We start from the raw sequence: 26,653 nt of genomic DNA, 5'->3' as shown, positions 1-26,653 counted from the left end.
GCGTGGTGGTGGTGGAGGAGCGTGGCAATCCTGCAGGGCTTCACCAAGCACCGCGGGAGAGGTAGGGCTGTGCCAATGGGGAGAGGTTCTCGTGTGTTGGGCAGCCCCCAGACCTCAAGTATTTGTAGGGGGAGGGGAGGGGGCTGCGCACCCTCTAGGGTTCCCTCCCCAGGGGTGGCGGCAGCCCCCAGATCCCATCTGGGTGGCGGCCAGAAGGGGAAAGGGGGGAGGCGCACCTAGGGTGGGCCTTAGGGCCCATCTGCCCTAGGGTTTGCCCCCCTTCCCCACTTCCATGCGCCTTGGGCCCTGTGGGGGGGCGCACCAGCCCACCTGGGGCTGGTCCCCTCCCACACTTGGCCCATGCAGCCCTTCGGGGTTGGTGGCCCCACTTGGTGGACCCCCAGGACCCTCCCGGTGGTCCCGGTACGTTACCGAAAAAACCCGAAACTTTTTCGGTGACCAAAACAGGACTTTCCATATATAAATCTTTACCTCCGAACCATTCCGGAACTCCTCGCGAGGTTCGGGATCTCATCCGAGACTCTAAACAATATTCGGTAACCACATACAAACTTCCTTTATAACCCTAGCGTCATCGAACCTTAAGTGTGTAGACCCTACGGGTTCGGGAACCATGCAGACATAACTGAGACGTTCTCCGATCAATAACCAACAGCGGGATCTGGATACCCATGTTGGCTCCCACATGTTCCACGATGATCTCATCGGATGAACCACGATGTCAAGGACTCAATCGATCCCGTATACAATTCCCTTTTTCTAGCGATATTGTACTTGCCCGAGATTCGATCGTCGGTATGCCGATACCTTGTTCAATCTCGTTACCGGCAAGTCTCTTTACTCGTTCCGTAACACATCATCCCATGATCAACCCCTTGGTCACATTGTGCACATTATGATGATGTCCTACCGAGTGGGCCCAGAGATACCTCTCCGTTAACCGGAGTGACAAATCCTAGTCTCGATTTGTGCCAACCCAACAGACACTTTCGGAGATACCTGTAGTGCACCTTTATAGCCACCCAGTTACGTTGTGGCGTTTGGTACACCCAAAGCATTCTTACGGTATCCGGGAGTTGCACAATCTCATGGTCTAAGGAAATGATACTTGACATTAGAAAAGCTTTAGCATACGAACTACGATCTTTGTGCTAGGCTTAGGATTGGGTCTTGTCCATCACATCATTCTCCTAATGATGTGATACCGTTATCAACGACATCCAATGTCCATGGTCAGGAAACCGTGACCATCTGTTGATCAACGAGCTAGTCAATTAGAGGCTTACTAGGGACATGGTGTTGTCTATGTACCCACACATGTATCTGAGTTTCCTATCAATACAATTATAGCATGGATAATAAATGATTATCATGAACAAGGAAATATAATAATAATAACCAATTTATTATTGCCTCTGGGGCATATTTCCAACAGTCTCCCACTTGCACTAGAGTTAATAATCTAGTTCACATCTCTATGTGATTAACACTGATAGGTCACATCGCCATGTGACCAACATCCAAAGAGTTTACCAGTGTCACTAAACTAGTTCACATCACCATGTGATTAAGACTCAATGAGTTCTGGGGTTTGATCATGTTTTCCTTGTGAGAGAAATTTTAGTCAACGGGTCTGCAGTATTCAGATCCGTATGTACTTCGCAATTCTCTATGTCATATTGTAAATGCTGCTTCCACGCTCCACTTGAAGCTATTCCAAATGGTTGTTCCACTATACGTATCCGGTTTGCTACTCAGAGTCACTCGGATAGGTGTTAAAGCTTGCATCGACGTAACCCTTTACGCCGAACTCTTTGTCACCTCCATAATTGAGAAACATGTCCTTATTTACTCCAAGGACAATTTTGACCGCTGTCCAATGATCCATTCCTGGATCATTCTTGTACCCCTTGACTGACTCATGGCAAGGCACACTTCCGGTGCGGTACATAGCATGGCATACTATAGAGCCTACATCTAAAGCATAGGGGATGACCTTCGTCCTTTCTCTCTATTCTGCCGTGGTCGAGCTTTAAGTCTTAACTTCATACCTTACATCTCAGGCAAGAACTCCTTCTTTGACTGATCCATCTTGAACACCTTCAAGATCATGTCAAGGTATGTGCTCATTTGAAAGTATTATTAAGCATTTCTATCCTATAGATCTTGATGCTTATTGTTCAAGTAGCCTAATCCAGGTTTTCCATTGAAAAACACCTTTCAAATAACCCTATATGCTTTCTAGAAATTATACATCATTTTTGATCAACAATATGTCAACAACATATACTCATCAGAAATTCTATAGTGCTCCCACTCACTTCTTTGGAAATACAAGTCTCTCACAAATTTTGTATAAACCCAAAATCTTTGATCATCTCATCAAAGCACACATTCCAAGTCCGAGATGCTTACTCCAGTCCTTAGAAGGATCGCTGGAGCCAGCATACCTTTTAGCATCCTTAGGATCGACAAAAACTTTCCGATTGTATCATATACAACCTTTCCTCACGAAAACTGGTAAGGAAACTCATTTTGACATCCATCTGCCAGATTTCATAAATGCAGCTAATGCTAACTTGATTCCGACGGACTTAAGCATCGCTACGGATGAGAAAATCTCATCGTAGTCAACTCCTTGAACTTGTGAAAAAAACTCTTCGCCACAAGTCGAGCTTCATAGACGGTGACATTACCATCCACGTCCGTCTTCTTCTTAAAGATCCATTTATCTCAACGGCTTGCCGATCATCGGGCAAGTCCACCAAAGTCCATGCTTTGTTCTGATACATGGATCCTATCTCGGATTTCATGGCTTCTAACCATTTGTCGGAATATGGGCTCACCATCGCTTCTCCATAGCTCGTAGGTTCATTGTTGTCTAGCAACATGACCTTCAAGACAGTATTGCGTACCACTCTGAAGTAGTACGCATCCTTGTCACCCTACGAGGTACGGTAGTGACTTGATCCGAAACTTCATGATCACTATCATAAGCTTCTACTTCATATGGTGTAGGCGCCACAGGTACAACTTCCTGTGCCCTGCTACACACTATTTGAAGTGACGGTTCAATAACCTCATCAAGTCTCCACCATCCTCCCACTCAATTCTTTCGAGAGAAACTTTTCCTCGAGAAAGGACCCGTTTCTAGAAACAATCCCTTTTGCTTTCGGATCTGAATTAGGAGGTTTACCCAACTGTTTTTGGGTGTCCTATGAAGATGTATTTATCCGCTTTGGGTTCGAGCTTATCACGATGAAACTTTTCACATAAGCGTCGCAGCCCCAAACTTTCAAGAAACGACAGCTTAGGTTTCTCTAAACCATAGTTCACACGGTGTCATCTCAATGGAATTACGTGGTGCCCTATTAAAGTGACTGCGGTTGTCTCTAATGCCTAACCCATGAACGATAGTGGTAATTCGATAAGAAACATCATGGTACGCACCATATCCAATAGGGTGCAGCTATGATGTTCGGACACACCATCACACTATGGTGTTCCAGGCGGTATTAATTGTGAAACAATTTCCACAGTGTCTTAATTGTGTGCCAAAGCTCGTAACTCAGATACTCATCTCTATGATCATATCATAGACATTTTATCCTCTTGTCACGATGATCTTCAACTTCACTCTGAAATTACTTGAACCATTCAATAATTCATACTTGTGTTTCATCAAGTAAATATACTCAGTATCTACACATCTGTGAAGTAAGAACATAACGATATTCACTGCGTGCCTCAGCACTCATTGGACTGCACACATCAAAATGTGTTACTTCCAACAAGTTGCTATCTTGTTCCATCTTACTGAAAACGAGGCTTTTCCAGTCATCTTGCCCATGTGGTATAATTTGCATATCTCAAGTGATTCAAAATCAAGTGAGTCCAAATGATCCATCTGCATGGAGTTTCTTCATGCGTATACACCAATAGACATGGTTCGCATGTCTCAAACTTTTCAAAAACGAGTGAGTCCAAAGATCCATCAACATGGAGCTTCTTCATGCATTTTATACCAATATGACTTACATGGCAGTGTCACAAGTAAGTGGTACTATCATTACTATCTTATATCTTTTGGCATGAAAATGTGTATCACTACGATCGAGATTCAATAAACCATTCCTTTAGGTGCAAGACCATTGAAGGTATTATTCAAATAAATAGAGTAATCATTATTCTCCTTAAATGAATAACCGTTTTGCGATAGACATAATCCAATCATGTCTATGCTCAACGCAAACACCAAATGACAATTATTCAGGTTTAGTACTAATCTTGATGGTAGAGGGAGCATGCGACGTTTGATCACATTAAACTTGGAAACACTTCCAACACATATCGTCAGCTCACCTTTAGCTAGTCTCTGTTTATTCCGTAGTTCTTTTATTTCGAGTTACTAACACTTAGCAACCGAACCGGTATCTAATACCCTGGTCCTACTAGGAGTACTAGTAAAGTACACATTAACTTAATGTATATCCAATATACTTCTATCGACCTTGCCAGCCTTCTCATCTACCAAGTATCTAGGGTAATTCTGCTCCAGTGGTTGTTCCTCTTATTACAGAAGCACTTAGTCTCGGGTTTGGGTTTAACCTTGGGTTTCTTCACTGGAGCAGCAACTGATTTGTCGTTTCATGAAGTGTCCCTTCTTTCCCTTGCCCTTCTTGAAACTATTAGTTTCACCAACCATCAACAATTGATGCTCCTTCTTGATTTCTACTTTCGCGGTGTCAAACATCGTGAATACCTCAAGGATCATCATATCTATCCCTGATATGTTATAGTTCATCAAGAAGCTCTAGCAGCTTGGTGGCAATGACTTTGGAGAAACATCACTATCTCATCTGGAAGATCAACTCCCACTCGATTCAAGTGATTGTTGCACTCAGACAATCTGAGCACAAGCTCAACGATTGAGCTTTTTTCCCTTAGTTTGCAGGCTAAGAAAATCATCGGAGGTCTTATACCTCTTGACGTGGGCATGAGCCTGAAATCCCAATTTCAGCCCTCGAAACATCTCATATGTTTCGTGACGTTTCGAAATCGTCTTTGGTGCCTCAACTCTAAACCGTTTAACTGAACTATCACGTAGTTATCAAAACGTGTATGTCCGATGTTCGCAGCATCCACAAACGACGTTTGGGGTTCAGCACACTGAGCGGTGCATTAAGGACATAAGCTTTCTTCTGTCCGCATAATCGCTACTGTCAACTTTCAACTATATTTTCTCTAGGAACATATCTAAACAGTGCAACTAAAGCGCGAGCTTACGACATAATTTGCAAAGATCTTTTGACTATGTTCAGGATAATTAAGTTCATCTTATGAACTCCCACTCAGATAGACATCCCTCTAGTCATCTAAGTGATTACATGATCCAAGTCAACTAGGCCGTGTCCGATCATCACGTGAGACGGACTAGTCATCATCGGTGAACATCTTCATGTTGATCGTATCTACTATACGACTCATGCTCGACCTTTCGGTCTCTTGTGTTCCGAGGCCATGTCTGTACATGCTAGGCTCGTCAAGTCGACCTAAGTGTTTCGCGTGTGTAAATATGTCTTACACCCGTTGTATGTGAATGTAAGAATCTATCACACCCGATCATCACGTGGTGCTTCGAAACGACGAACTTTCGCAACGGTGCACAGTTAGGGGGAACACTTTCTTGAAATTTTAATGAGGGATCATCTTATTTACTACCGTCGTTCTAAGCAAATAAGATGTATAAACATGATAAACATCACATGCAATCAAATAGTGACATGATATGGCCAATATCACATTGCTCCTTTTGATCTCCATCTTCGGGGCTCCATGATCATCATCGTCCCCGGCATGACACCATGATCTCCATCATCATGATCTCCATCATCGTGTCTCCATGAAGTTGTCTTGCCAACTTATTACTTCTACTACTATGGCTACCGGTTAGCAATAAAGTAAAGTAATTACATGACGTTGTTCAATGACACACAGGTCATACAATAAATTAAGACAACTCCGATGGCTCCTGCCGGTTGTCATACTCATCGACATGCAAGTCGTGATTCCTATTACAAGAACATGATCAATCTCATACATCACATATCATTCATCACATTCTTCTTGGCCATATCACATCACATAGCATACCCTGCAAAAACAAGTTAGACGTCCTCTAATTGTTGTTTGCATGTTTTACGTGGCTGCTATGGGTTTCTAGCAAGAACGTTTCTTACCTACGCAAAACCACAACGTGATATGCCAATTGCTATTTACCCTTCATAAGGACCCTTTTCATCAAATCCGTTCCTACTAAAGTGGGAGAGACTGGCACCCGCTTGCCACCTTATGCACCAAGTACATGTCAGTCGGTGGAACCTGTCTCACATAAGAGTACGTGTAAGGTCGGTCCGGGTCGCTTCATCCCACAATACCGTCGAAACAAGATTGGACTAGTAACGGTAAGCATATTGAACAAAATCAACGCCCACAACTACTTTGTGTTCTACTCGTGAAAAGAATCTACGCAGTAGACCTAGCTCTGATACCACTGTTGGGGAACGTAGCATAAATTCAAAATTTTCCTACGTGTCACCAAGATCTATCTATGGAGAAACCAGCAACGAGGGGAAGGAGAGTGCATCTACATACACTTGTAGATTGCTAAGCGGAAGTGTTCAAGAGAACGGGGTTGAAGGAGTCGTACTCATCGTGATCCAAATCACCGGATATCCTAGTGCCGAACGGACGGCACCTCCGCGTTCAACACACGTACAGCCCGGTGACATCTCCCATGCCTTGATCCAGCAAGGAGAGAGGGAGAGGTTGAGGAAGACTCCGTCCAGCAGCAGCACAACGGCGTGGTGGTGGTGGAGGAGCGTGGCAATCCTGCAGAGCTTCGCCAAGCACCGCGGGAGAGGTGGAGTAAGAGAGGCAGGGCTGCGCCAATGGGGAGAGGTTCTCGTGTGTTGGGCAGCCCCCAGACCTCAAGTATTTATAGGGGGAGGGGAGGGGGCTGCGCCCCCTCTAGGGTTCCCTCCCCAAGGGTGGCGGCAGCCCCCAGATCCCATCTGGGTGGCGGCCAGAAGGGGAGAGGGGGGAGGCGCACCTAGGGTGGGCCTTAGGGCCCATCTGCCCTAGGGTTTGCCCCCCTTCCCCACTTCCATGCGCCTTGGGCCCTATAGGGGGGCGCACCAGCCCGCCTGGGGCTGGTCCCCTCCCACACCTGGCCCATGCAGCCCTCCGGGGCAGGTGGCCCCACTTGATGGACCCCGGGGACCCTCCTGGTGGTCCCGGTACGTTACCGAAAAAACCCGAAACTTTTTCGGTGACCAAAACAGGACTTCCCATATATAAATCTTTACCTCCGGACCATTCTGGAACTCCTCCTGACGTCCGGGATCTCATCCGGGACTCCTAACAACATTCGGTAACCACATACAAACTTCCTTTATAACCCTAGCGTCATCGAACCTTAAGTGTGTAGACCCTACGGGTTCGGGAACCATGCAGACATGACCGAGACGTTCTCCGGTCAATAACCAACAGCGGGATCTGGATACCCATGTTGGCTCCCACATGTTCCACGATGATCTCATCGGATGAACCACGATGTCAAGGACTCAATCGATCCAGTATACAATTCCCTTTGTCTAGCGGTATTGTACTTGCCCGAGATTCGACAGTCGGTATGCCGATACCTTGTTCAATCTCGTTACCGGCAAGTCTCTTTACTCGTTCCGTAACACATCATCCCGTGATCAACCCCTTGGTCACATTGTGCACATTATGATGATGTCCTACCGAGGGGGCCCAGAGATACCTCTCCGTTAACCGGAGTGAGAAATCCCAGTCTCGATTCGTGCCAACCCAACAGACACTTTCGGAGATACCTGTAGTGCACCTTTATAGCCACCAAGTTATGTTGTGGAGTTTGGTACACCCAAAGCATTCTTACGGTATCTGGGAGTTGCACAATCTCATGGTCTAAGGAAATGATACTTGACATTAGAAAAGCTTTAGCATATGAACTACGATCTTTGTGCTAGGCTTAAGATTGGGTCTTGTCCATCACATCATTCTCCTAATGATGTGATCCCGTTATCAACGACATCCAATGTCCATGGTCAGGAAACCGTGACCATCTGTTGATCAACGAGCTAGTCAATTAGAGGCTTACTAGGGACATGGTGTTGTCTATGTACCCACACATGTATCTAAGTTTCCTATCAATACAATTATAGCATGGATAATAAATGATTATCATGAACAAGGAAATATAATAATAATAACCAATTTATTATTGCCTCTAGGGCATTTTTCCAACAAATAAAATGGCAAAGGTGAAGTGGGGGAGAGGAAAACGAGAGGCAAATGGCAAATAATGTAAATGCAAGGGAGATGAGTTTGTGATGGGTACTTGGTATGTCTTGACTTGAGCGAAGACCTCCCCGGCAACGGCGCCAAAAATCCTTCTTGCTACGTCTTGAGCTTGCGTTGGTTTTCCTCGAAGAGGAGAGGGTGATGCAGCAATAGTAGCGTAAGTATTTCCCTCAGTTTTTGAGAACCAAGGTATCAATCCAGTAGGAGGCTCCTCAAAAGTCTCACGGACCTACACAAATAAACTGAGAACTCGCAACCAACGCGATAAAGGGGTTGTCAATCCCTTCACGGCCACTTGCAATAGTGAGATCTAATAAAGATAGTAAGATAAGATAAATATATTTTTGGTATTTTATAATATAGATGCAAAAAGTAAAGATGCAAATAAAAGTAGATTGGAAGCAAATATGATAGGAGATAGACCCGGGGGCCATAGGTTTCACTAGAGGCTTCTCTCAAGATAGCATAAGAATTATGGTGGGTGAACAAATTATTGTCGAGCAATTGATAGAAAAGCGAATAATTATGAGATTATCTAGGCATGATCATGTATATAGGCATCACGTCCATAACAAGTAGACCGACTCATGCCTGCATCTACTACTATGGCTCCACACATCGACCGACTCCTGCCTGTATCTAGAGTATTAAGTTCATGAGAACAGAGTAATGCATTAAGCAAGATGACATGATGTAGAGGGATAAACTCAAGCAATATGATATAAACCCCATCTTGTTATCCTCGATGGCAACAATACAATACGTGCCTTGCAACCCTTTCTGTCACTGGGTAAGGACACCGCAAGATTGAACCCAAAGCTAAGCACTTCTCCCATGGCAAGAAAGATCAATCTAGTAGGCCAAACCAAACTGATAATTCGAAGAGACTTGCAAATATAACTCAATCATACATAAAAGAATTCAGAGAAGATTCAAATATTATTCATAGATAAACTTGATCATAAACCCACAATTCACCGGATCTCGACAAACACACTGCAAAAAGAGATTACACCGAATAGATCTCCACAAGAGAGGGGGAGAACATTGTATTGAGATCCAAAAGGAGAGAAGAAGCCATCTAGCTAATAACTATGGACCCGTAGGTCTGTGATAAAATACTCACAACTCATCGAAGGGGCAAGGATGTTGATGTAGAGGCCCTCCGTGGTCGATTCCCCCTCCGGTAGAGTGCCGGCGAAGGCTCCAAGATGAGATCTCGCGGATACAGAAGGTTACGGTGGTGGAAATTGTGTTTCGTCTGCTCCTTGGATGTTTTCGGGGTACGTAGGTATATATAGGAGGAAGAAGTACGTCGGTGGTCGCCAAGGGGCCCACGAGACAGGGGACATGCCCTATAGGGGGGCGCCCTCCTATCTCGTGGCCGCCTCGGCTGCTTCTTGACTTGCACTCCAAGTCCTCTGGATCACGTTCATTCCAAAAATCACGCTACCGAAGGTTTCATTCCATTTGGACTCCGTTTAATATTCCTTTTCTTTGAAATACTGAAATAGGCAAAAAAACAGCAATACAGGCTGGGCCTCCGGTTAGCAGGTTAGTCCCAGAAATGATATAATTGTGTAAAATAAAGGCCATAAACATCCAAAAGGGCTAATATAATAGCATGGAACAATCAAAAATTATAGATACATTGGAGACGTATCACTTATCGAGAGGACTATGATAGATCCCCTATACGTATGGGTCATCAGAAACTTTGTGAGGATTTTTTACACAATAAATTAGAATTTCTGGAGCCAAGAACCACCGGAGGGGGCACAACCCACCCGGGCGCCCCCCCCCCCTCCAGGCGCACCCAAGTGGGTTGTCCCCACCTGGTGGCCCCGCAGACCCCGATACCGACTCTATAAAATCCTATTTTTTCCAAAAAAATGGGGAGAAAGAATTATTGCGTTCCACGAGACGGAGCCGCCATCACCTCCTGTTCTTCATCGGGAGGCCAGATCTGGAGTCCGTTTGGGGCTCCGGAGAGGGGGATCTTCGATCTTCGTCATCACCAACCCTTCTCCATCGCCAATTCCATGATGCTCCCCACTGGGAGTGAGTAATTCCTTCGTAGGCTCGCTAGACGGTGAGGAGCTGGATGAGATTCATCATGTACTATGACTTTGCCATGCTTAATGCTTGTCACTTTGGGCCCGGGTGCTATGATTTCAGATCTGAACCGTTTATATTATCACCATTATATATATGTTTTAGATCCGATCTTGCAAGTTATAGTCACCTACTACGTGTTATGATCTGGCAACCCCGGAGTGACAATAGTCGGGACCACTCCCGATGATGACCGTAGTTTGAGGAGTTCATGTATTCACCGCGTGCTAATGCTTTGTTCCGGTTCTCTATTAAAAGGAAGCCTTAATATCCCTTAGTTTCCAATAGGACCCTGCTACAACGGGAGGGTAGGACAAAAGATGTCATGCAAGTTCTTTCCATAAGCACGTATGACTATTTACGGAATACATGCCTACATTATATTTATGAACTGGAGCTAGTGCCATATCGCACTAGGTTAGGACTGTCACATGATGAATGTCATTCAACAAATCATCGATCCAATGCCTGTGAATTTCTCTTATATTATTCTTGCTAAGTTACTAATACTATCGTTACTATTGCACTTGTCACAAAACTACTGCTCTCACTATTACCGTTACTATTGATGTTGGTACTATTATCAAAACTATCATATTACTTTGCTAGTGATTACTTTGCTATAGATAATTAATCTTCAGGTGTGATTGAATTGACAACTCAGTTGCTAATACTTACAAATATTATTTGGCTCCCCTTGTGTCGAATCTATAAATTTGGGTTGAATACTCTACCCTCGAAAACTGTTGCGATCCCCTATACTTGTGGGTTATCAGAAAGTAGGATGTCATCGCGTAGGTAGCAAACCACCTCAAAGTTGTGTTTCCAATCAATCTATTGAAACACCCCCAAAGTGTCACAGATAACATTAGATATCGTACTACGACAAGACCATATGATACGTATCGTTCAACCTTTATGCCTAGATTACCCCAATGTCACCATAGGTATCCGCAATTTAATTACTAGACATGCATCAAGTAATCTCAAATCTAAACTATTCAATCCAACATAAAGAAACTTCAAAGAGCAAGACTCAATTCATCACAAAAAGATATAGAGGGAGATGGACATCATAATATCCCACTTTATTAATCAAGCTCATGATACAATCAAGATCAAAATCCATCAAGAACGTGGGAGAGAGAGATCAAACACATAGCTACTGATACAAACCCTCACCCCCGAGGATGAACTACTCACATATCACCATGGAGACAACAAGGTTGATGAAAGGCCTACGTTGATGGGTTCCCCCTCGGTAGAGTGCCGGAAAAGGCCTCCAGATGAGATCGCTACGAAACAGAGGCTTGCGGCGGTGGAAAAATTGTTTGGGGTCTCGCTCTGAGGTTTTTGGAATATATGTGAATTTATAAGCTAAGAATTAGGTTAAACGGAGTTGTAGGAGCACCACAAGCCTGGATGGCGCGACCAGGGGTAGGCCGCACCCCTGGGTTTGTGGGCCCCACATCCATCTCTTGGTCCTCTCCCAAAGCTTCTAGGGTTTCTAATTTTCCATAAAAATCGTCATAAATTTTTATTGTGTTTGGACCTTCGTAGATATGGATTTTCTACGAAACCAAAAATATGCAAAAAAAAACAGGAACTAACACTGAGCACTAGATTAATACATCAGTCTATAAAAATAGTACAAAAGCACACTAAAACCATATATAATGATGTAAATATAACATGAATACTTCATAAATTATAGATACATTGGAGACGTATCATTCAGGTCCAATTTCTTCATTAGCTCCTGAATATCAATCTTCGTTTCTTTTCCCCATCCATGGCCTTGCGCGAGTGTCAATTCTACCACGACGCCTTGTCGAGAATCTGATCTAGATCAACCTAAACCATATGTCACACTCATTCCTATCAAGGCCGGGTAGACGGGCTTGCATCCCCTTAGTCAGCCGGAGCATGTAAAAGGGAGAAGAGGAGTCAAGCAGTGGCTGACCGGTCAAGCAAACTCTCCGATGAAGAAATCACTGAAGAAGACACAAAACCATTATTTCTTACAAGTTTGGGTATCCTAGATTGCTAAGTAAGGGCGCCTTGGGCTTCCACACCTGAAGCGGCGATTACCGCGACACACCAAGGGCGTGTTTGTTTCCCTAGGGTTTGGCCCAGCAGAGCCTACACGAAGGGATGCAGGCTCTGGGCCAAGTTCTGCATCCTGTTTGTTTGCCTACATAACCGAGAGAGTATTTTGTAAATTTGGACCAAACCCCGTCTAACGCCACCCGATGAGTTGTTATGCCACATCATCAAAAGGGAGGACCCACACCCACTTGTTAGAAACGTCATCAAAACACTCTAATCGGCCAGACAGTGATTTACGCAAAAGGTTTACCATAGACTAGGTGTTTGTTTTTATCATAACAACTTTATTCATCAAATAATATCAAGGCCGTTTACGTAGTGTTGAAGAATAAACTCAGGGACATTGGATTCCCAAGATTCAGACTCATTAATGCTAAAACAGTGTTTTGCCGAGCAATTTGCTACCATATTTGCTTCTCTGTTGCAGTGGACTAAACCGATGCTAGCAAACTCCATGGCCATGAGAGAACACTCTGCAACAATTGGAACATCAGTTCCCATATAAGCATTAGGATCAGAGATGACCTAAACGCCACCATACTGTTAGACTCGATGATGAGCTTAGTGCACCCCAATTTTTCTGCTAGGATCAAACCACCTCGGATAGCCTACTTTGGCTGAATCTGCACTAGAAACATGGGGTAGCACACAAGTCTCTGCTGCCAGAAAATTACCTCGATCATCTCGAGCTATCGCTCCGAAGGCTCATGTCATATTTTTCACATGAAATGACGCATCGGCATTGACTTCAACAACTCCCTCGCTTGGCTTCTTCCGGCTATGATTGATGTTGCGTGTAGGCTAGTTTTTGGAGTATAAGCTCAGACAAAATTTGTACTCCCTCTCTCTCAGCTTACAGGGCAAGCGCGTATCCCTAGATCGTCAATTTGACCAACCTAATATAAGTCATATATTAAAATAATATACCAATAAAAACTTCAGATGTCCTATTTTCAAACCGTATAATTTTTATGTTATATAGTTTATATTAGGGTGATAAGATTGACAACCTAGATATACGCGCGGGACTTGTAAACTAACGGAGGGAGTAGCTAGAACCTGTATAGACATAAAATTGTAGAACTATCTTTCCTCATAACTTAGCCTTTAATATGGTGATTTTCTGCATTTAACTCTTATTAACTAGTATATCGCTCAGCTGATCTTTTGCGGGAAAAAAATGGACTCTTATAAATGCCATGCTTGTGACACAAACACATGACAACTCCAAACGTTTTTTATGTCAAGTTTAGTGGTGCGGGGATGGCAACTTTAGTTTTTTTAATGAAAAGTTTATTTTGTTTTTGTTTTTTAATATAAGTGCTTCGTGCCACAAATATGCCGCTTATAATTTGGGAAAATGCCACTTGTCTCAAAAAAAAATTGGAAAAAAAGTTTCACTCGAGTGATCTGAAAACCCCGCAAAACGCCATGGCGGAATGCGCCCGGCTCTGGACCCCGTCCGAAACCTCAACTTTGGATCCCTCCTCCTTCCCGAACATTGCTACCCCAAGCGGACGAAATCCGGACAAAGCGGACGTTCGTTTGGGGTCGTGCGGTGGGGTTGGCCTCACCGAACGTGGCAGCCCAGGCCCGACCCTCCCTGCCCTGCCCGGCGTGCAGCAAAAGACGCCGACACTGTCATGGCACAGTAGGCACCGAAAAAGAGAGCCCGAAACGCAACACGACGCCATCATTTGCAGCTCCATTCGAATTTCGAACGCCGCCGGCCGCTCCGCTCGGCTCCACCCCCCGAATCCCTCCACGCGAAAAGGCACGCCGCGCACCAGAGCGGCGTCACGACACCACACTCCACTCTAGCCACAGCCAAGCGGCGGCCGCTCCGGCAGCGCGGCTAGCAGGAGGAGAGAGAGAGAGAGAGAGAGAGAGATGAGGAAGGCGGCCGCGGCCTCGCGCTACGCCTCCTACGACGACTCCCCGTCGCCCTCCCCGTCCCCGCGCCGCGCCGGGCCTGCCGCCGCCGCCGCATCGGGGACGCCGGGGCAGCAGCACGGGAGCCGCGCGCTGGTCGCGGTCAGATCTGGCCGCGGCGACCTGCGCTGCCAGGCGCCGCAGCCCCACGGCAACCTGGGCTCCGTGCTCCGGAGGCTCATCTCCATGGACAAGAAGCCCAGCGCCAAGAACCTCCTCCCCGTCCCTCCCGCCGCCGCTGCCGCCCCCGCGAAGAACGGCAGCGGGGCCAAGCTGCCGGGGCTGTCGCGGAAGCTGTTCCAGAAGGCGCCGCCGGAGGCCAAGAAGAAGGCCCTCACGGAGGTCAAGAACAGCGGCAACGCCAACACGCGGACGCTCGCCATGGTGCTGCGCAGCGAGCGGGAGCTCCTGTCGCAGAGCAAGGAGCAGGAGGACGAGATCGCCGCGCTCCGCCTCCAGCTCGAGCAGAAGGACAGGGAGGTGCGCCGCTGAAAACTGAACACACATCCTTTTCTCCTCCTGTGTTATCAATTGCTGATGGAGTGATTGTGGTAATGGTGAGTAGGTCGAGCGGCTCAAGGACCTGTGCCTGCGCCAGCGAGAGGAGATCAGCACGCTCAAGGACGCAGTGCTGTTCCCGGACACGCAGCCGGACCTCCACGTCCGGGATGAGATTTCGACTCTCACCGGGCAGATCCAATGCCTTGCCGAGGAGCTCGCCCAGGCACGTCTTGACGTTTCTGTGATGCATTCCTAGCGCAATCTTTCAGTATTACCAATCTAATGTTCGGTTGCTACTGTTTCAGGTCAAGGCCGAGAAGAACACCCCAAGATCATGTTTTGATGATGAATATTGCTCCTCCCCAAGCACGCCCGTGCTTAACGAGGAGACCGCCTTCTCTCTGGTATGATCGTTTGCTCCACAGTTCTTTTGTTAAGACTGAATGTGTATATGCCAATTTTGTTTTTCAGATGCTTCAACAATTTTATTTGTCACTATTAGATGGTGTGCATCTTATTCCGTAAATTGCTTTTGGTTGTTTTCTTGAATTCAAACTTGTGTGACCACGTTTGCAATACACATTTCTTTTGGAACCTGCTAATCCATGTGCTATGGTTCAAAAATAATATCCCCTTCGATCCATATTAATTGTCGCTGATTTAGTACTCTGATCCATATTAATTGTTGCTGATTTAGGAGTAATAATCCAGAGGCCGACCATGCCAATGCCAGAATTTGATGTCTTCATAACTGCAAATGGTTAACAAACGGTCACCCCACCGGCCACTGGCAAACGGCCTTCTACAAGATTTTACCAGTACTTAAGAATTAGAGAAAAGTATACATATGTATACATGAAAGAGCACATAGGACGATCCAGGTCAATCTTTGCTATACGCAAATTGTCCATGGAAACAGTGAAAGGAGAAGATTTGACCGAATTATGCTTCGATAAAAGATTCATACTAATGTACTGTGCCATGTTACAATTGGTAGAGGGGATCATATATTTATTACTGTTAAATGGCCCTAGCAAATGTTTAACAGCCATTAAGCTATATAAATGACATTTGCATTGGGCTAACCTTAATATATTTGTTAGTGTTAAATGGCCCTGGCAAATGTTTAACAGCCATTAAGCTATACAAACGGAAAATATGTCTGCAAAGGCTTTTTTTCGAGCCATGCTTTTAATTATTTGGAATACGCTTCTAGAACGTTTTGGTTTGCGTGTTTCTTATGTCCTTTTTGGAGGAACACACATTATTATCAATATTCTCATGGACTTTGATGACTTAATCAAAAGTACACCTCACGCATCAATTCAGACACAGCAGGAGTAACTTTAGTCTAATGTCTCATGTTTTGGCCTGCTTTTTAAAAACAGAATACAGGTACACCACATTGTTAACAACTTCCAATTGTTCTGTTTTGATGTTAAGTTGTTAGATTTATCTCATATTCAGTTCACACTCTTTATTTTTTCCAAGTGATATTTGAAAACACTTTCTACACCGTCAAATTAGCAAGGACAATCCCATACCTACATTTCATGGTTAATTTGTTTAGTCTGTTTCACACTCCAAGTTCCCAACTCTTTTCAAGAGCTTTATCATTCTTGCTGTTTGCAAACTATCTGTTGCGACAAGAGCATAAAAATACCTCCAATACAAATGGATCCTACATTGCATGACTGATGGTGTCCATTCCTATGTGCTGTCATCACAGGAGTGCAGCATCGGCGAAGCGGAGACGCCACCAAACTACGGTAGCCCCGACGAAATGTTCGTCAAGGATCTCAACCCTTGCCTAACCCCTTTCTCCAAGAGCAGATCCGAGGTACCAAGGCTGTTTGTCAGCACAATCTCCATCCATCTTTCCCATATTTCGTCCTCAAGCAGCCAAATGCATTATCCTCATCTTGAACATGAAACTTCTTGCCAGGAGTACGAGGAATCCTTGAGCTCTCACCGCAGCAAGGCGAGGCCGGACCCCCACCTCTCCAGCTCGCGCCGCAGGCCGGTGTCGAAGAGCTCCGACCACCACCACAAGCCCACCTCGGGCACCGGGAGCAGCAAGCGGCGAGCGCACCGGTCCGACCAGGACAAGTCCTGCCAGAACCTGTTTTAGACCGTGAGTGAGCTCGGGCGTCAGAGTTGTTGTGTAATAACGGTGCTAGTGCTATGTTGTGCTTGCGTGTGGTTGTTATCTTGGTTGTCCTTTGGTTCTTGATGGTTGATTGCCTTCTGGATGTATGAACTCTGATGGTTTGATATGTTTTTTCCTGGAGAGATTCAGCCGTAATGTTTCGCTCGTGGTTTCTGAATTGTGGGATGGTATTTATTTTTTCAATCTTCAAAGAGTACATCTTGTGTTCTGGCTCAAACTTTGATCATAGTTTGACGAGGCTAACAAAATACTCCCTTCGTTTCAAAATATAAGGTGCAAAAATTTCCATGAAAGCCAGATACACAAGCAACTGATGCTGTGCGCCCCCTCCTTTTTCTTTCTCTTTTGTCTCGTCTTCTTTGTTCTGATTCTAATTTGAGCTGCTCTCCCTCAGCCAGCCTCCGGGTGTGGAGATGTTCTGTATGATGCCCTGGGACCTTGGTCCTTTCACTCTACTTAATGAATTGGCAGAACGCTTGCAGTTGCCCGTAAAAAAAGTATGTTTGACCAGGATTTTAGAATATATTATCAACATCCTCAATACAAACCAAAGAAAATATGAAAATATTTTTCAAGACGGATCTAATGATACAAATTTGGTGTTAGAGCATTTCCAACAGCTGCGCTAAATGAGCGCCGCGCCGCAAATTTGCCCTTTTTAGCGCGCGCGCAATTGGTAGAGGGGCTCCAGCGGATGCGCAATAAGCGCACGCGCGGCATATAGAGTTGGACGCGCGGTCCGAATCGCCATCGCGCGTTGTGTATTTGGTGCGCGCGCTTTCGCGCGCGGCACACTCGAGCGCTCGAGCCGCACTCTCTCCACCGTGCCACCTTTGCCCCTCACGCGCCGCCGCCGCAAACCCTAGCGCGGGGAGCTTTGGCTTCGCCCCCGCCGGAGTTCCTCCGAGCACCGGCATGCTACCATGGGCGGCATGGGTGTCATGGGTGGCTTTGGAGCTACCATGGAGACCATGGGAGGCATGGGTGGCTTCAGAGCACCTTCGGGCGGCATGGCCGGCATGAGTGGCATGAGTTTTGCGTCACTCATTGGAGGCATGGGTGCACCTCCGGGCGCCACAGGCGGAATGTCTTCCGTGTGTCTCACACACCTTCGCATGAAGATGCCGTTGAAGATCTTGCCAACACCTTCCGAGCTTCACGTGATGAGGATGCGGTGCGCGACAATGAAGAGGAGGAGGAAGAATCGTCTTCGGAGGAGTCGGATGAATCGGAGGAAGATGAGGATGAAGACGAGGACGAGGCTTGATTGTTCTGCCTTTTGTTTGTGTCATGAACTTGGTTTGCATTTTGATCTTGGTTGGATGATGTTGTGGGCATGAATTTGAACTTGTGGGCATGAACTTTTAAGTCATCAACTTGTTTGTGTGATTTAAATTATATGCCATGTCTTTGTTTTGTGATGTGGGAAATACATTTTGTGTCCGAAATGCAACAAATGGCATGGGTCGGCTGCTCGCACGCGCTGCTGGAGCTACGCGCGCGCACTGCTTTTTACTGCGGCTGCTGGAGCCAGCGCTGCACGTCGCGCCAAACCAGGCGATAAGCGCGCTGCAAACTAGTTTTTAGCGCGTCGCGCGTTGGGCGGCTGTTGGATACGCCCTTATAGATATTAATATATTTTTTCTAAAAACTTGGTCAAACATGCACAAGTTTGACTTTTGAAAACTAACCCACCTTATATTTCGGAACGAAGAGAGTACAAGTTATGTGCCACAAAAAATATATTGCTGGATTCATATTTGAAAGAAGTTTTACCCAAAATACAAAAGGGGACTAATAAACTTAGACGAAAAAAGTAACGCGTGATAACTATTACTCCCCTGTAAAGAAATATAAGAGCATTTAGATCACTAAAGTAGTGATCTATGATGACATTCGTTACAACTCTTACATTTCGTTGCAGAGGGAGTATTTTTTAAGGAATGTCGTCATAGATTACTTTTCTGATTAACGCAAAACACTTACATCGTTCATGACAGATTCAAAAAGAAGAAGGGGGGTGATATTTTGAAAAAAGAAACAATAATAATCATTTTCACCAGGTCCAGGCAAGCAATGCACAATAACTATAAATGTTTTAAAAGAAAATCTAATAACTACCGTTTGGACACACACATTCGGGACAACAAGGAGGACGCAATTGTTAAGCCGCAACTTGGAGATTCGAATGCTTCCATTCTTAAGCCGGGGGTTTGGGCAAATTGGATTCCGTCCAAGAACAAGTCCTTTTTCTTGGCTCATCATCTAGGACAGGGTTTGAACCGCGGATCGCCTTCAACGTCAAGGTTAGCTAACTGCAGTTTATGTCAATTGTGTAAACGAGAACCGCTGTTGCGCACATGTGTTTCAAATGTAGATATACAATACATATTTGGTGGATTTGCGCACGGGAGGTTGAGACAACTTTCTTCTCCCCGCTGATTGGTGGTTCTTGATGGCCAGCATCAACTGCCAAAAGGCGTCGACATCATAAGAAAAGGGATTTGCTTCTTTCATCATGCTTATTTCATGAGACATTTAGAACGAGTGTAATGCAAGAGTTTTTAGGAATGTCTTCATTATGTAGAATGTCTAGTTTTTTCGCGAGTTATACTAGTGGACGCTAAGCGTTTGAGTTCATTATTGCCGCGAGAGTAAACCATACACTCTATGAGACTGAATGTTTTTGTTTCTTTGTAAAACTCCTTTTGAATTAATATGACGGGGCAATTTTTTTACATCTGTTTAAGAAAACAATATCTAAGAGCTGGACTTGGCAAATCCGCCCCTATACACGTCTGGGCGTGTCCACGGACAGCACTGGACATCCCCTCATATGTGCCGCCGCACATCCACACACCTTAAATTCGGAACTTAAAATCCATACAATCGATGCACGTCGATCACATGATACAAATTGTCCCAATTCAATAGTTCAAAACAAAGCAAAAGAAATCATAGTTCAACAAAGCAAAGCAATCCGGACATGCCAAGATGAAATCAACGTCTGAGCATGACGGATCAGTCACTGGCTGGCCAAATCACTCGACGGGCGCCATCCATGCCGCCTGCTCTGAGGCCATCCTTGTGTACAGCTCTGCCTGCATCTTTGCAGCATGCTCCACTTGCATCTCAGCCACATGCTTCGCTGCTGCCATAGCCGCCACCGCCACCGCCGCCTTGTAGGCCCTACGCTCGTTTGATCTTTTTCTTCTTCTTGATAAGCCACTTCTTGGCATGCTCATATCGAATCTTTTGGATGAGCAACAAAAAACATATCAAGTCTTGTTATGTCATTCCGTCGAACAGGTCGTGGGCAGCCCGGGCGCCGCTGGTGCTTGTGCTTATCTGCGCCCGAACAAGCGGCGGCGAGTGGCAGACGTCCACCTGCTGCATCTGCGTGGGCGGAAAGCTCTCCGGAATGCCCCAACTGACTGTCGGATTATCCTCTGTCCCAACCTGGTCTGACGGCGCAATCCTTGTCGACGGCGGGATGGATAGGGTGTGGGGTTCTGGGCACGGCCCGGGGGGGGGGGGGGGGGGGGGGACAATTGCTCGTCCATGTCCACATCTGCTCCCTGCGCCGCCGCCACTTCCCTTTCTTGCTGCCACCGACGGCAGTTCCTCCGGGCGATGTTCTCTGGCTTGCACGACAAACCCGAGGACCGGATGCCGACGGACAAGGCGGACGCAGACTCTGTCGCGGTGGTCAGGGACAAGCTGGATGGCATTTAGGGCAGCGGATCGGGATTGGCGGTGAGGGTGGAGAACAAGTGTGGCGGACGGCGAGGGCTTGGAGCGCGAAAGGTTGGAGGGAGGCGGAACGAGGGGGACGGTTTGATGGATTTGATGCAAATTATGGTGGAGTAGGGATGTCGGCGGACGCGCCCGGCGCCCCATATCCATCTCATATTTGGGTTGGATATTTTTTTGAACACATTATAAACGCAAACACTCATATACACGCGCACACACGCACACTCTACCCCTATGAGCACCTTCGAAAGACTGAGCCGACATATCATCTTTAAATTTACAAAAAGTCACCGTAGGCACCTCGTCATCACGGGAACGTCTCCTTCCACTAATGCGCATCGCCAAAAATCCTGAAATAAATCCAGGAATAAATGCAAGCAGCTGGACTTGAACCCTGATGGGCTGGGGATACCACAGTCCCTCTAACCATACAATCACAGGTTGGTTCGCTATTTGGACTGGATATGAGGGGTGTCGGTCAGTCCGGACGTTGTCTGTCTAGTTTTTTTTTCTGTGAGCGGTCACTGAAGGCCGTCCGACTAGGAGTTTGAGGCGGGTCGCGTCTGCTGTAACGAATTTCTGCACCGAAAACTCTTCGTGCTAATCAGATCAGCTCTAGCCCGAAGCTTCAGAGCGGCTGCAAGAGATATCCCCCTGATTTGTCCACGGAGGGGCGTCAGCCGTCCGATACCTCAGATGGACGGCCCAGATCTGGCGCCGGCAGTATACTAGTCCGACTCTACTACTGGCTCTGATCTGTAGCTGCGTCGCGGTCGCCCATGGTGGTCGTCTTCCCCCCGACTCCCCGCCCCAGCCAAATCCCGACCCCCGCCGCGCCGCAGATCCCCCGGCGCCCCCGGTCCCCCTAACCCGCGCCCCCGCCCGGATCACCCCCCCACCCAGCTCTGCTCAGCTCGATGCGGCCGGCCGCGGCGTGGTAGCGGATCCCCGCTCGAGCTAGGGTTAGGGTTTCGAGGGGTTTGCGCTAGGGTTTGGTCCGCGATGGGCCGGTCCCGCGGGGTGCCCAATTCCGGCGACGACGACACCAACCACAGGTCCCGCTGGCCCCCCCTCTGCCCGCCGCTTCGCATTTCGCTCTTGCTTGGCTGCGAGCGAGCGAATGGTGTAATGCGTTGTCCGTTCGTTGCAGGTCGAAGCGGAGGAGGGTCGCCTCGACCGGGGATGCGTCGGACTCGCTCTCCGCGGCGTGCGGGGGAGCCGGCGACGGCAAGAAGGCGCTGTACCACTGCAACTACTGCAACAAGGACCTGTCCGGGAAGATCCGGTTCAAGTGCTCCAAGTGCCCCGACTTTGACCTCTGCGTCGAGTGCTTCTCCGTCGGAGCTGAGGTCACTCCGCATCGGAGCAACCACCCCTACAGGGTTATGGTCAGTGTCCAATGCTCACTTAGCTTAATAGTGTGCAAATGCATGCTTAGCTGACTAACTAGTGTCGAGAAGCCGCAGTAACAGATGTTAATGCTAGTGTTATAGAACAGTGGAGTTACCACATCTGAACTCCAGTGAACTTAACAGGCTGTTAGTACCTGTGCTGGTATAGCATGGTTCCTCAAATTTGTCCTAGCATCTCACATGTCACTTCGAATAGTAAGTCTGAACTGATTAAGTCTGAACTGATTGTTACTTGGTCAAAAAGGCGGGAAACCCAAAAGATGAAATGTGACACTCCAAGGTTGAATCAACCCACACAACCACTGTCTTAGTGTATTCCCATCACATTCAGGCTTCATCCTTCTTAACTTGAGTACGCTTACAAGTGTCAGTCATCAGCTGATGTGTGAACTCAGATCATATGTTTGGATCAACATGGTTCTCTACTCAACCATCTTGATTGCAACTGGCTATATGGCGCTTAATACATGCACACCCAGGTCATCTTGAGGAGAGTTCTCATAAAGAAAAGGGAAGAGGAAAAAAGAAACCACTTTCCACCTTAGCACTTCCAAGTATTTTGTATTGTCAGTGCTTGCCTTGTCTGTTGCATCCTTTAACTTAACCGAATTTTTGCAACAGGACAACCTATCTTTTCCACTAATTTGTCCAGATTGGAATGCGGATGAGGAAATCCTTCTTCTAGAGGTATTTTCTGTATCCATCTGTTCTGTTCACTTTCTGGGTGGTGGGTTCTGACTCTAATAATTGTAGGGAATTGAAATGTATGGTCTGGGAAACTGGGCTGAAGTTGCGGAGCATGTTGGTACCAAGAGCAAGGCACAGTGCATTGAGCATTATACTACTGCATATATGAACTCACCTTGTTATCCCCTTCCGGTAATCATTTTGTCTACCTGTTCATTTGTTGAGTTGAAAACAGTTGATACTTAATTCAATGCTACCTCATCATTGTAGGACATGTCTCATGTTAATGGCAAGAATAGGAAGGAACTTCTTGCCATGGCTAAAGTACAGGGTGAGAGTAAAAAAGGTAAGTCATGGTCACATCTTTTAAGGTGACAAAGAAAATCTATTTAGTCTGGAACCAAATATTGTAATTTCTCTTGAATATTTGATCTAATTGGTGACACAAGCTGGGTTTGAATTTTGAAGGCTGACATATGTTACTAAATATCAATTTCTCATAGGAGATGAGAATCTTAGTTGGTTTTTGGTTGCACAGATCTGGTCTTCAAGAATGATATAACAGTATATTCAGTAGCGTTGTTTCTGCCCTTCTGATATCTTAACTATTAATATAAAAAACTTATCCGTATGCACAGAACCACAGACATGAACACAAGAATCTGCAGAAGTGCATGAGCTAATATAATGAAATAACAGAAAGGTTCTGCAGAATATTATTCTGTTGGTAATGGCTCGGAATGTGAGGGTGCTAAAAAGTACATGCTGAGTAGTTCCCTCCATCACATGAAGAAGAATGGCAGTAAAGGATTAAGATATGATATCTCACTTATTTGATTGTCTTGATCTCATGTTTCCTTTCTTTTCTCATGTAGGAATTCCACTGTTATCAGGGGATTTGACACCTAAGGCAGAGTCACCGTTTTCTCCCTCCAGGGTCAAGTATGCTGTTCTTGCTCTAGAATATTTATAACCAGGTATGAACTTTGCAATAGGCTACTTACTGACCATTACCTTCATACCTTGCATAGGATGGAAGATGCACTTGGAGAAGGTCCAGCCAGTCGATCACCTTCGCACATACCTGGTGGTATGTTTTGGAATTTGACAGATCCAATCATAAATATTTTCTCTGTCTATGTCATTAGAATATGATTCAGATTATGCTAATGCGTTGAATCTGCCTCAGGTGCAAATAAGAAAGCTTCAACTGTTGGGCATTTTAAAGATAGTGCTAATCTATCTAAAGTCGAAGGTATGATCATATATAAACCATTGATGGGTGACCAGATGGATGCATTTGGGCTATTTTCTATTTTCAGTTATTCGTTCATTGTCAATCTTTGCCTTCCCATCAGTAATAATGTCCATTTATTGTTCAATTACCACTGACAGGTGCCAGGTTAAATCAAAATAAAACACTCCTTATTATGGTTTCCTAAGATATCACCCTTTGAGACATGCTTCACAATTACAAAGTCATTTTTTTATCCTCAAAGATCTTATATATTTTAGAAATTTATACCATCTGCAAAATATTACCAAAGATAGATCTGGAAGCAGTTGCTTTCTATTTGTGATAATCAACTATATTTCTTCAGATTCCTGCACTATCATATATTGAAATTTGTTCTGTTCAATTTGCGTGTGCCAGATGGTCATATGGATAGAAGTATTGGCGTGAAAAAACCCAGATATTCTGCAGATGAGGGGCCTTCTTTAACTGAATTGAGTGGGTACAATGCAAAGAGACATGAATTTGACCCAGAGTATGATAATGATGCTGAACAAGCCCTTGCAGAGATGGAATTTAAAGAAACTGATTCGGAAACTGATCGTGAACTGAAGCTACGTGTGTTGCGTATTTACTTGTCAAGGTTTGTTAACATCAATGATGAAAAATTATGTTTGTAGTAAATATTATTTTTATTGCAGTAACTTACATTGAGTTTATGCCTCAAATTTTGAGAAGAATCATGGCAGCACCTTATTCGTTGCTCCTACTAAGTAATATTCATCAGATGAAAAGGGCTCCATACTTCCTATTGCTTTAGTTGCTAGTTGATTTGCACAAATAGTTCTGCTTGTATGACTTCATTAATAACCCCAGCAGACCATGTTTAATCTTTAATGACACAAAGAGTATTAGATGTGAGAGAACCTTTTCTATCCTTCGTAGGCTTGATGAAAGAAAAAGGAGAAAAGAGTTCATACTGGAAAGAAATTTACTATATCCTAATCCTTTGGAGAAGGATCTAACAAATGAAGACAAGGAAGTTTACCATCGGTACAAAGTTTTCATGCGTTTCCTTTCAAAGGAGGAACATGAAGCACTTGTTAGGAGTGTTATTGAAGAGCGAAAAATCCGGAGGAGGATTCAAGAGCTTCAGGTGTTTTACTTTCCCCAAAGTTTACATGGCCATACTTTTATGTTTGCTTTCTTTTCTTAAATTCAAATCCTTAACTTCACATTACATAATTTTATTTTCTTAATGCCAGGAATGTCGTTCAGCTGGTTGCCGTACACTGGCTGAAGCCAAGATACACATAGAGCAAAAGAGGAGAAAGGAGTATGAGGCGAATGCCCTGAAAGCCAAGGAAAGTGGCCAGCTTATTTCAAATAGTAAATCAGGACACAAAACAAATCGGCCTATGAAAGTTGAGACTGATGGGAGTTTGGATCTTAAGAAAGGCAGTGCCATTTTGGATGCTGGTGGTAGGGATTCTCCAAAAAGCACAGGACCTACAAGCGCTAAGCAATGGGATGATTGGGACATTGTTGGTCTTCCTGGGGCAGAGCTATTAAGCGCCAGTGTAAGGACACTGCTTGCTTATTCTTGACGCCGCCTTGTTCGTACTTTTGGTTCTTGTGCTACAATAACGAAACAACCCGTCTTCTCTATTTCAGGAAAAACTTCTGTGCTGTCAGAACAGATTGCTACCGAGTCATTATCTGAGAATGCAGGAGGTGCTGATGCAGGAGATGTTCAAGGGCAATGTCATCAAGAAGGAAGATGCCCGTGTATTGTTTAAAGTCGATCCTACCAAAGTCGATACGGTTTATGATATGGTGACGAAAAAGCTGGGCAACAACGAGGAGGCTCCGATGGTTTAGCTATGCAATTTGGGTTGTGCCTGCTCTAGGCCTTGGCCCAAAATCAAATCTTGGTTTCTCAGCACGACCCAGGCCCAGGTGAGAACGGAGGCTATACTTACATGACTTGGCTGTAGCAGTGTTACATTGGAATTTGTGTCAGATTTCTGGAGAAGTGCAATAAGGCATTCGAGCCAAATTGTAAAATTACCCGGCAGTGGGAATGTGTAGCGTGAGTTGTTGCCATTGCTGTTCGATTTTAAAGAGGAGATAGACGCCATTGCTGCTGAAAGTGTACTGTGATGATGATGTGATAGTGCCTTTGTTGTAGGTTTAGGGGACTGAGATGATGTACCATGTATGTAAACATTTGTCCATTTTATTTATGATAATGCGGATTCAGGTGCACCCATTCATTTTAAGTGTATGATTGCAGTGATTTGAGTTCGTTGAGGTTTTGTCCCGCCTTTG

General features: G+C 45.4%; 2 protein-coding genes across 3 annotated transcripts; both read left to right on the top strand.

Moving 5' to 3' along the window:
- The first annotated feature begins 14,300 nt into the window (after window positions 1-14,300).
- Window positions 14,301-17,374, top strand: LOC123113339 (uncharacterized). 2 transcript variants are annotated; one of them, XM_044534551.1, is made up of 5 exons: window positions 14,312-15,042; window positions 15,128-15,286; window positions 15,369-15,467; window positions 16,793-16,903; window positions 17,009-17,374. In XM_044534551.1, exons 1-5 carry the CDS (start codon window positions 14,521-14,523, stop codon window positions 17,192-17,194), a joined length of 1,077 nt encoding a protein of 358 aa, XP_044390486.1. In that variant the 5' UTR covers window positions 14,312-14,520; the 3' UTR covers window positions 17,195-17,374. The 2 variants fall into 2 exon arrangements, with proteins under 2 accessions (XP_044390485.1, XP_044390486.1); XM_044534550.1 differs by having other exon boundaries at window positions 14,301-15,042; window positions 16,793-17,374.
- Window positions 17,375-21,754: 4,380 nt separating this feature from the next.
- LOC123113338 (transcriptional adapter ADA2) lies at window positions 21,755-26,590 on the top strand. Its single transcript, XM_044534549.1, has 12 exons — window positions 21,755-22,044; window positions 22,140-22,377; window positions 23,023-23,088; window positions 23,155-23,280; window positions 23,359-23,434; window positions 23,964-24,030; window positions 24,120-24,178; window positions 24,278-24,343; window positions 24,743-24,965; window positions 25,268-25,478; window positions 25,588-25,902; window positions 25,997-26,590. Exons 1-12 carry the CDS (start codon window positions 21,992-21,994, stop codon window positions 26,201-26,203), a joined length of 1,707 nt encoding a protein of 568 aa, XP_044390484.1. The 5' UTR covers window positions 21,755-21,991; the 3' UTR covers window positions 26,204-26,590.
- The last annotated feature ends 63 nt before the right edge of the window (window positions 26,591-26,653 follow it).

Source organism: Triticum aestivum, chromosome 5B, assembly GCF_018294505.1.
Source record: "Triticum aestivum cultivar Chinese Spring chromosome 5B, IWGSC CS RefSeq v2.1, whole genome shotgun sequence".
Classification (NCBI taxonomy): domain Eukaryota; kingdom Viridiplantae; phylum Streptophyta; class Magnoliopsida; order Poales; family Poaceae; genus Triticum; species Triticum aestivum.
Note: the sequence above shows the minus strand (reverse complement) of the source record. Positions and strands in the feature narration are given on the sequence as shown.

What these genes read in the sequence shown, in the direction of transcription:
- LOC123113339 (XM_044534550.1), top strand. Translation starts at nt 14,521, where the DNA reads ATGAGGAAGGCGGCCGCGGCCTCGCGCTACGCCTCCTACGACGACTCC. An exon ending in TCGAGCAGAAGGACAGGGAG is followed by an intron (nt 15,043 to 15,127) that starts GTGCGCCGCTGA and finishes AATGGTGAGTAG; the next exon opens with GTCGAGCGGCTCAAGGACCT. An exon ending in AGGAGACCGCCTTCTCTCTG is followed by an intron (nt 15,468 to 16,792) that starts GTATGATCGTTT and finishes CTGTCATCACAG; the next exon opens with GAGTGCAGCATCGGCGAAGC.
- LOC123113338 (XM_044534549.1), top strand. Translation starts at nt 21,992, where the DNA reads ATGGGCCGGTCCCGCGGGGTGCCCAATTCCGGCGACGACGACACCAAC. An exon ending in TTTTCTCCCTCCAGGGTCAA is followed by an intron (nt 24,031 to 24,119) that starts GTATGCTGTTCT and finishes TACCTTGCATAG; the next exon opens with GATGGAAGATGCACTTGGAG. An exon ending in GGAGGATTCAAGAGCTTCAG is followed by an intron (nt 25,479 to 25,587) that starts GTGTTTTACTTT and finishes TCTTAATGCCAG; the next exon opens with GAATGTCGTTCAGCTGGTTG.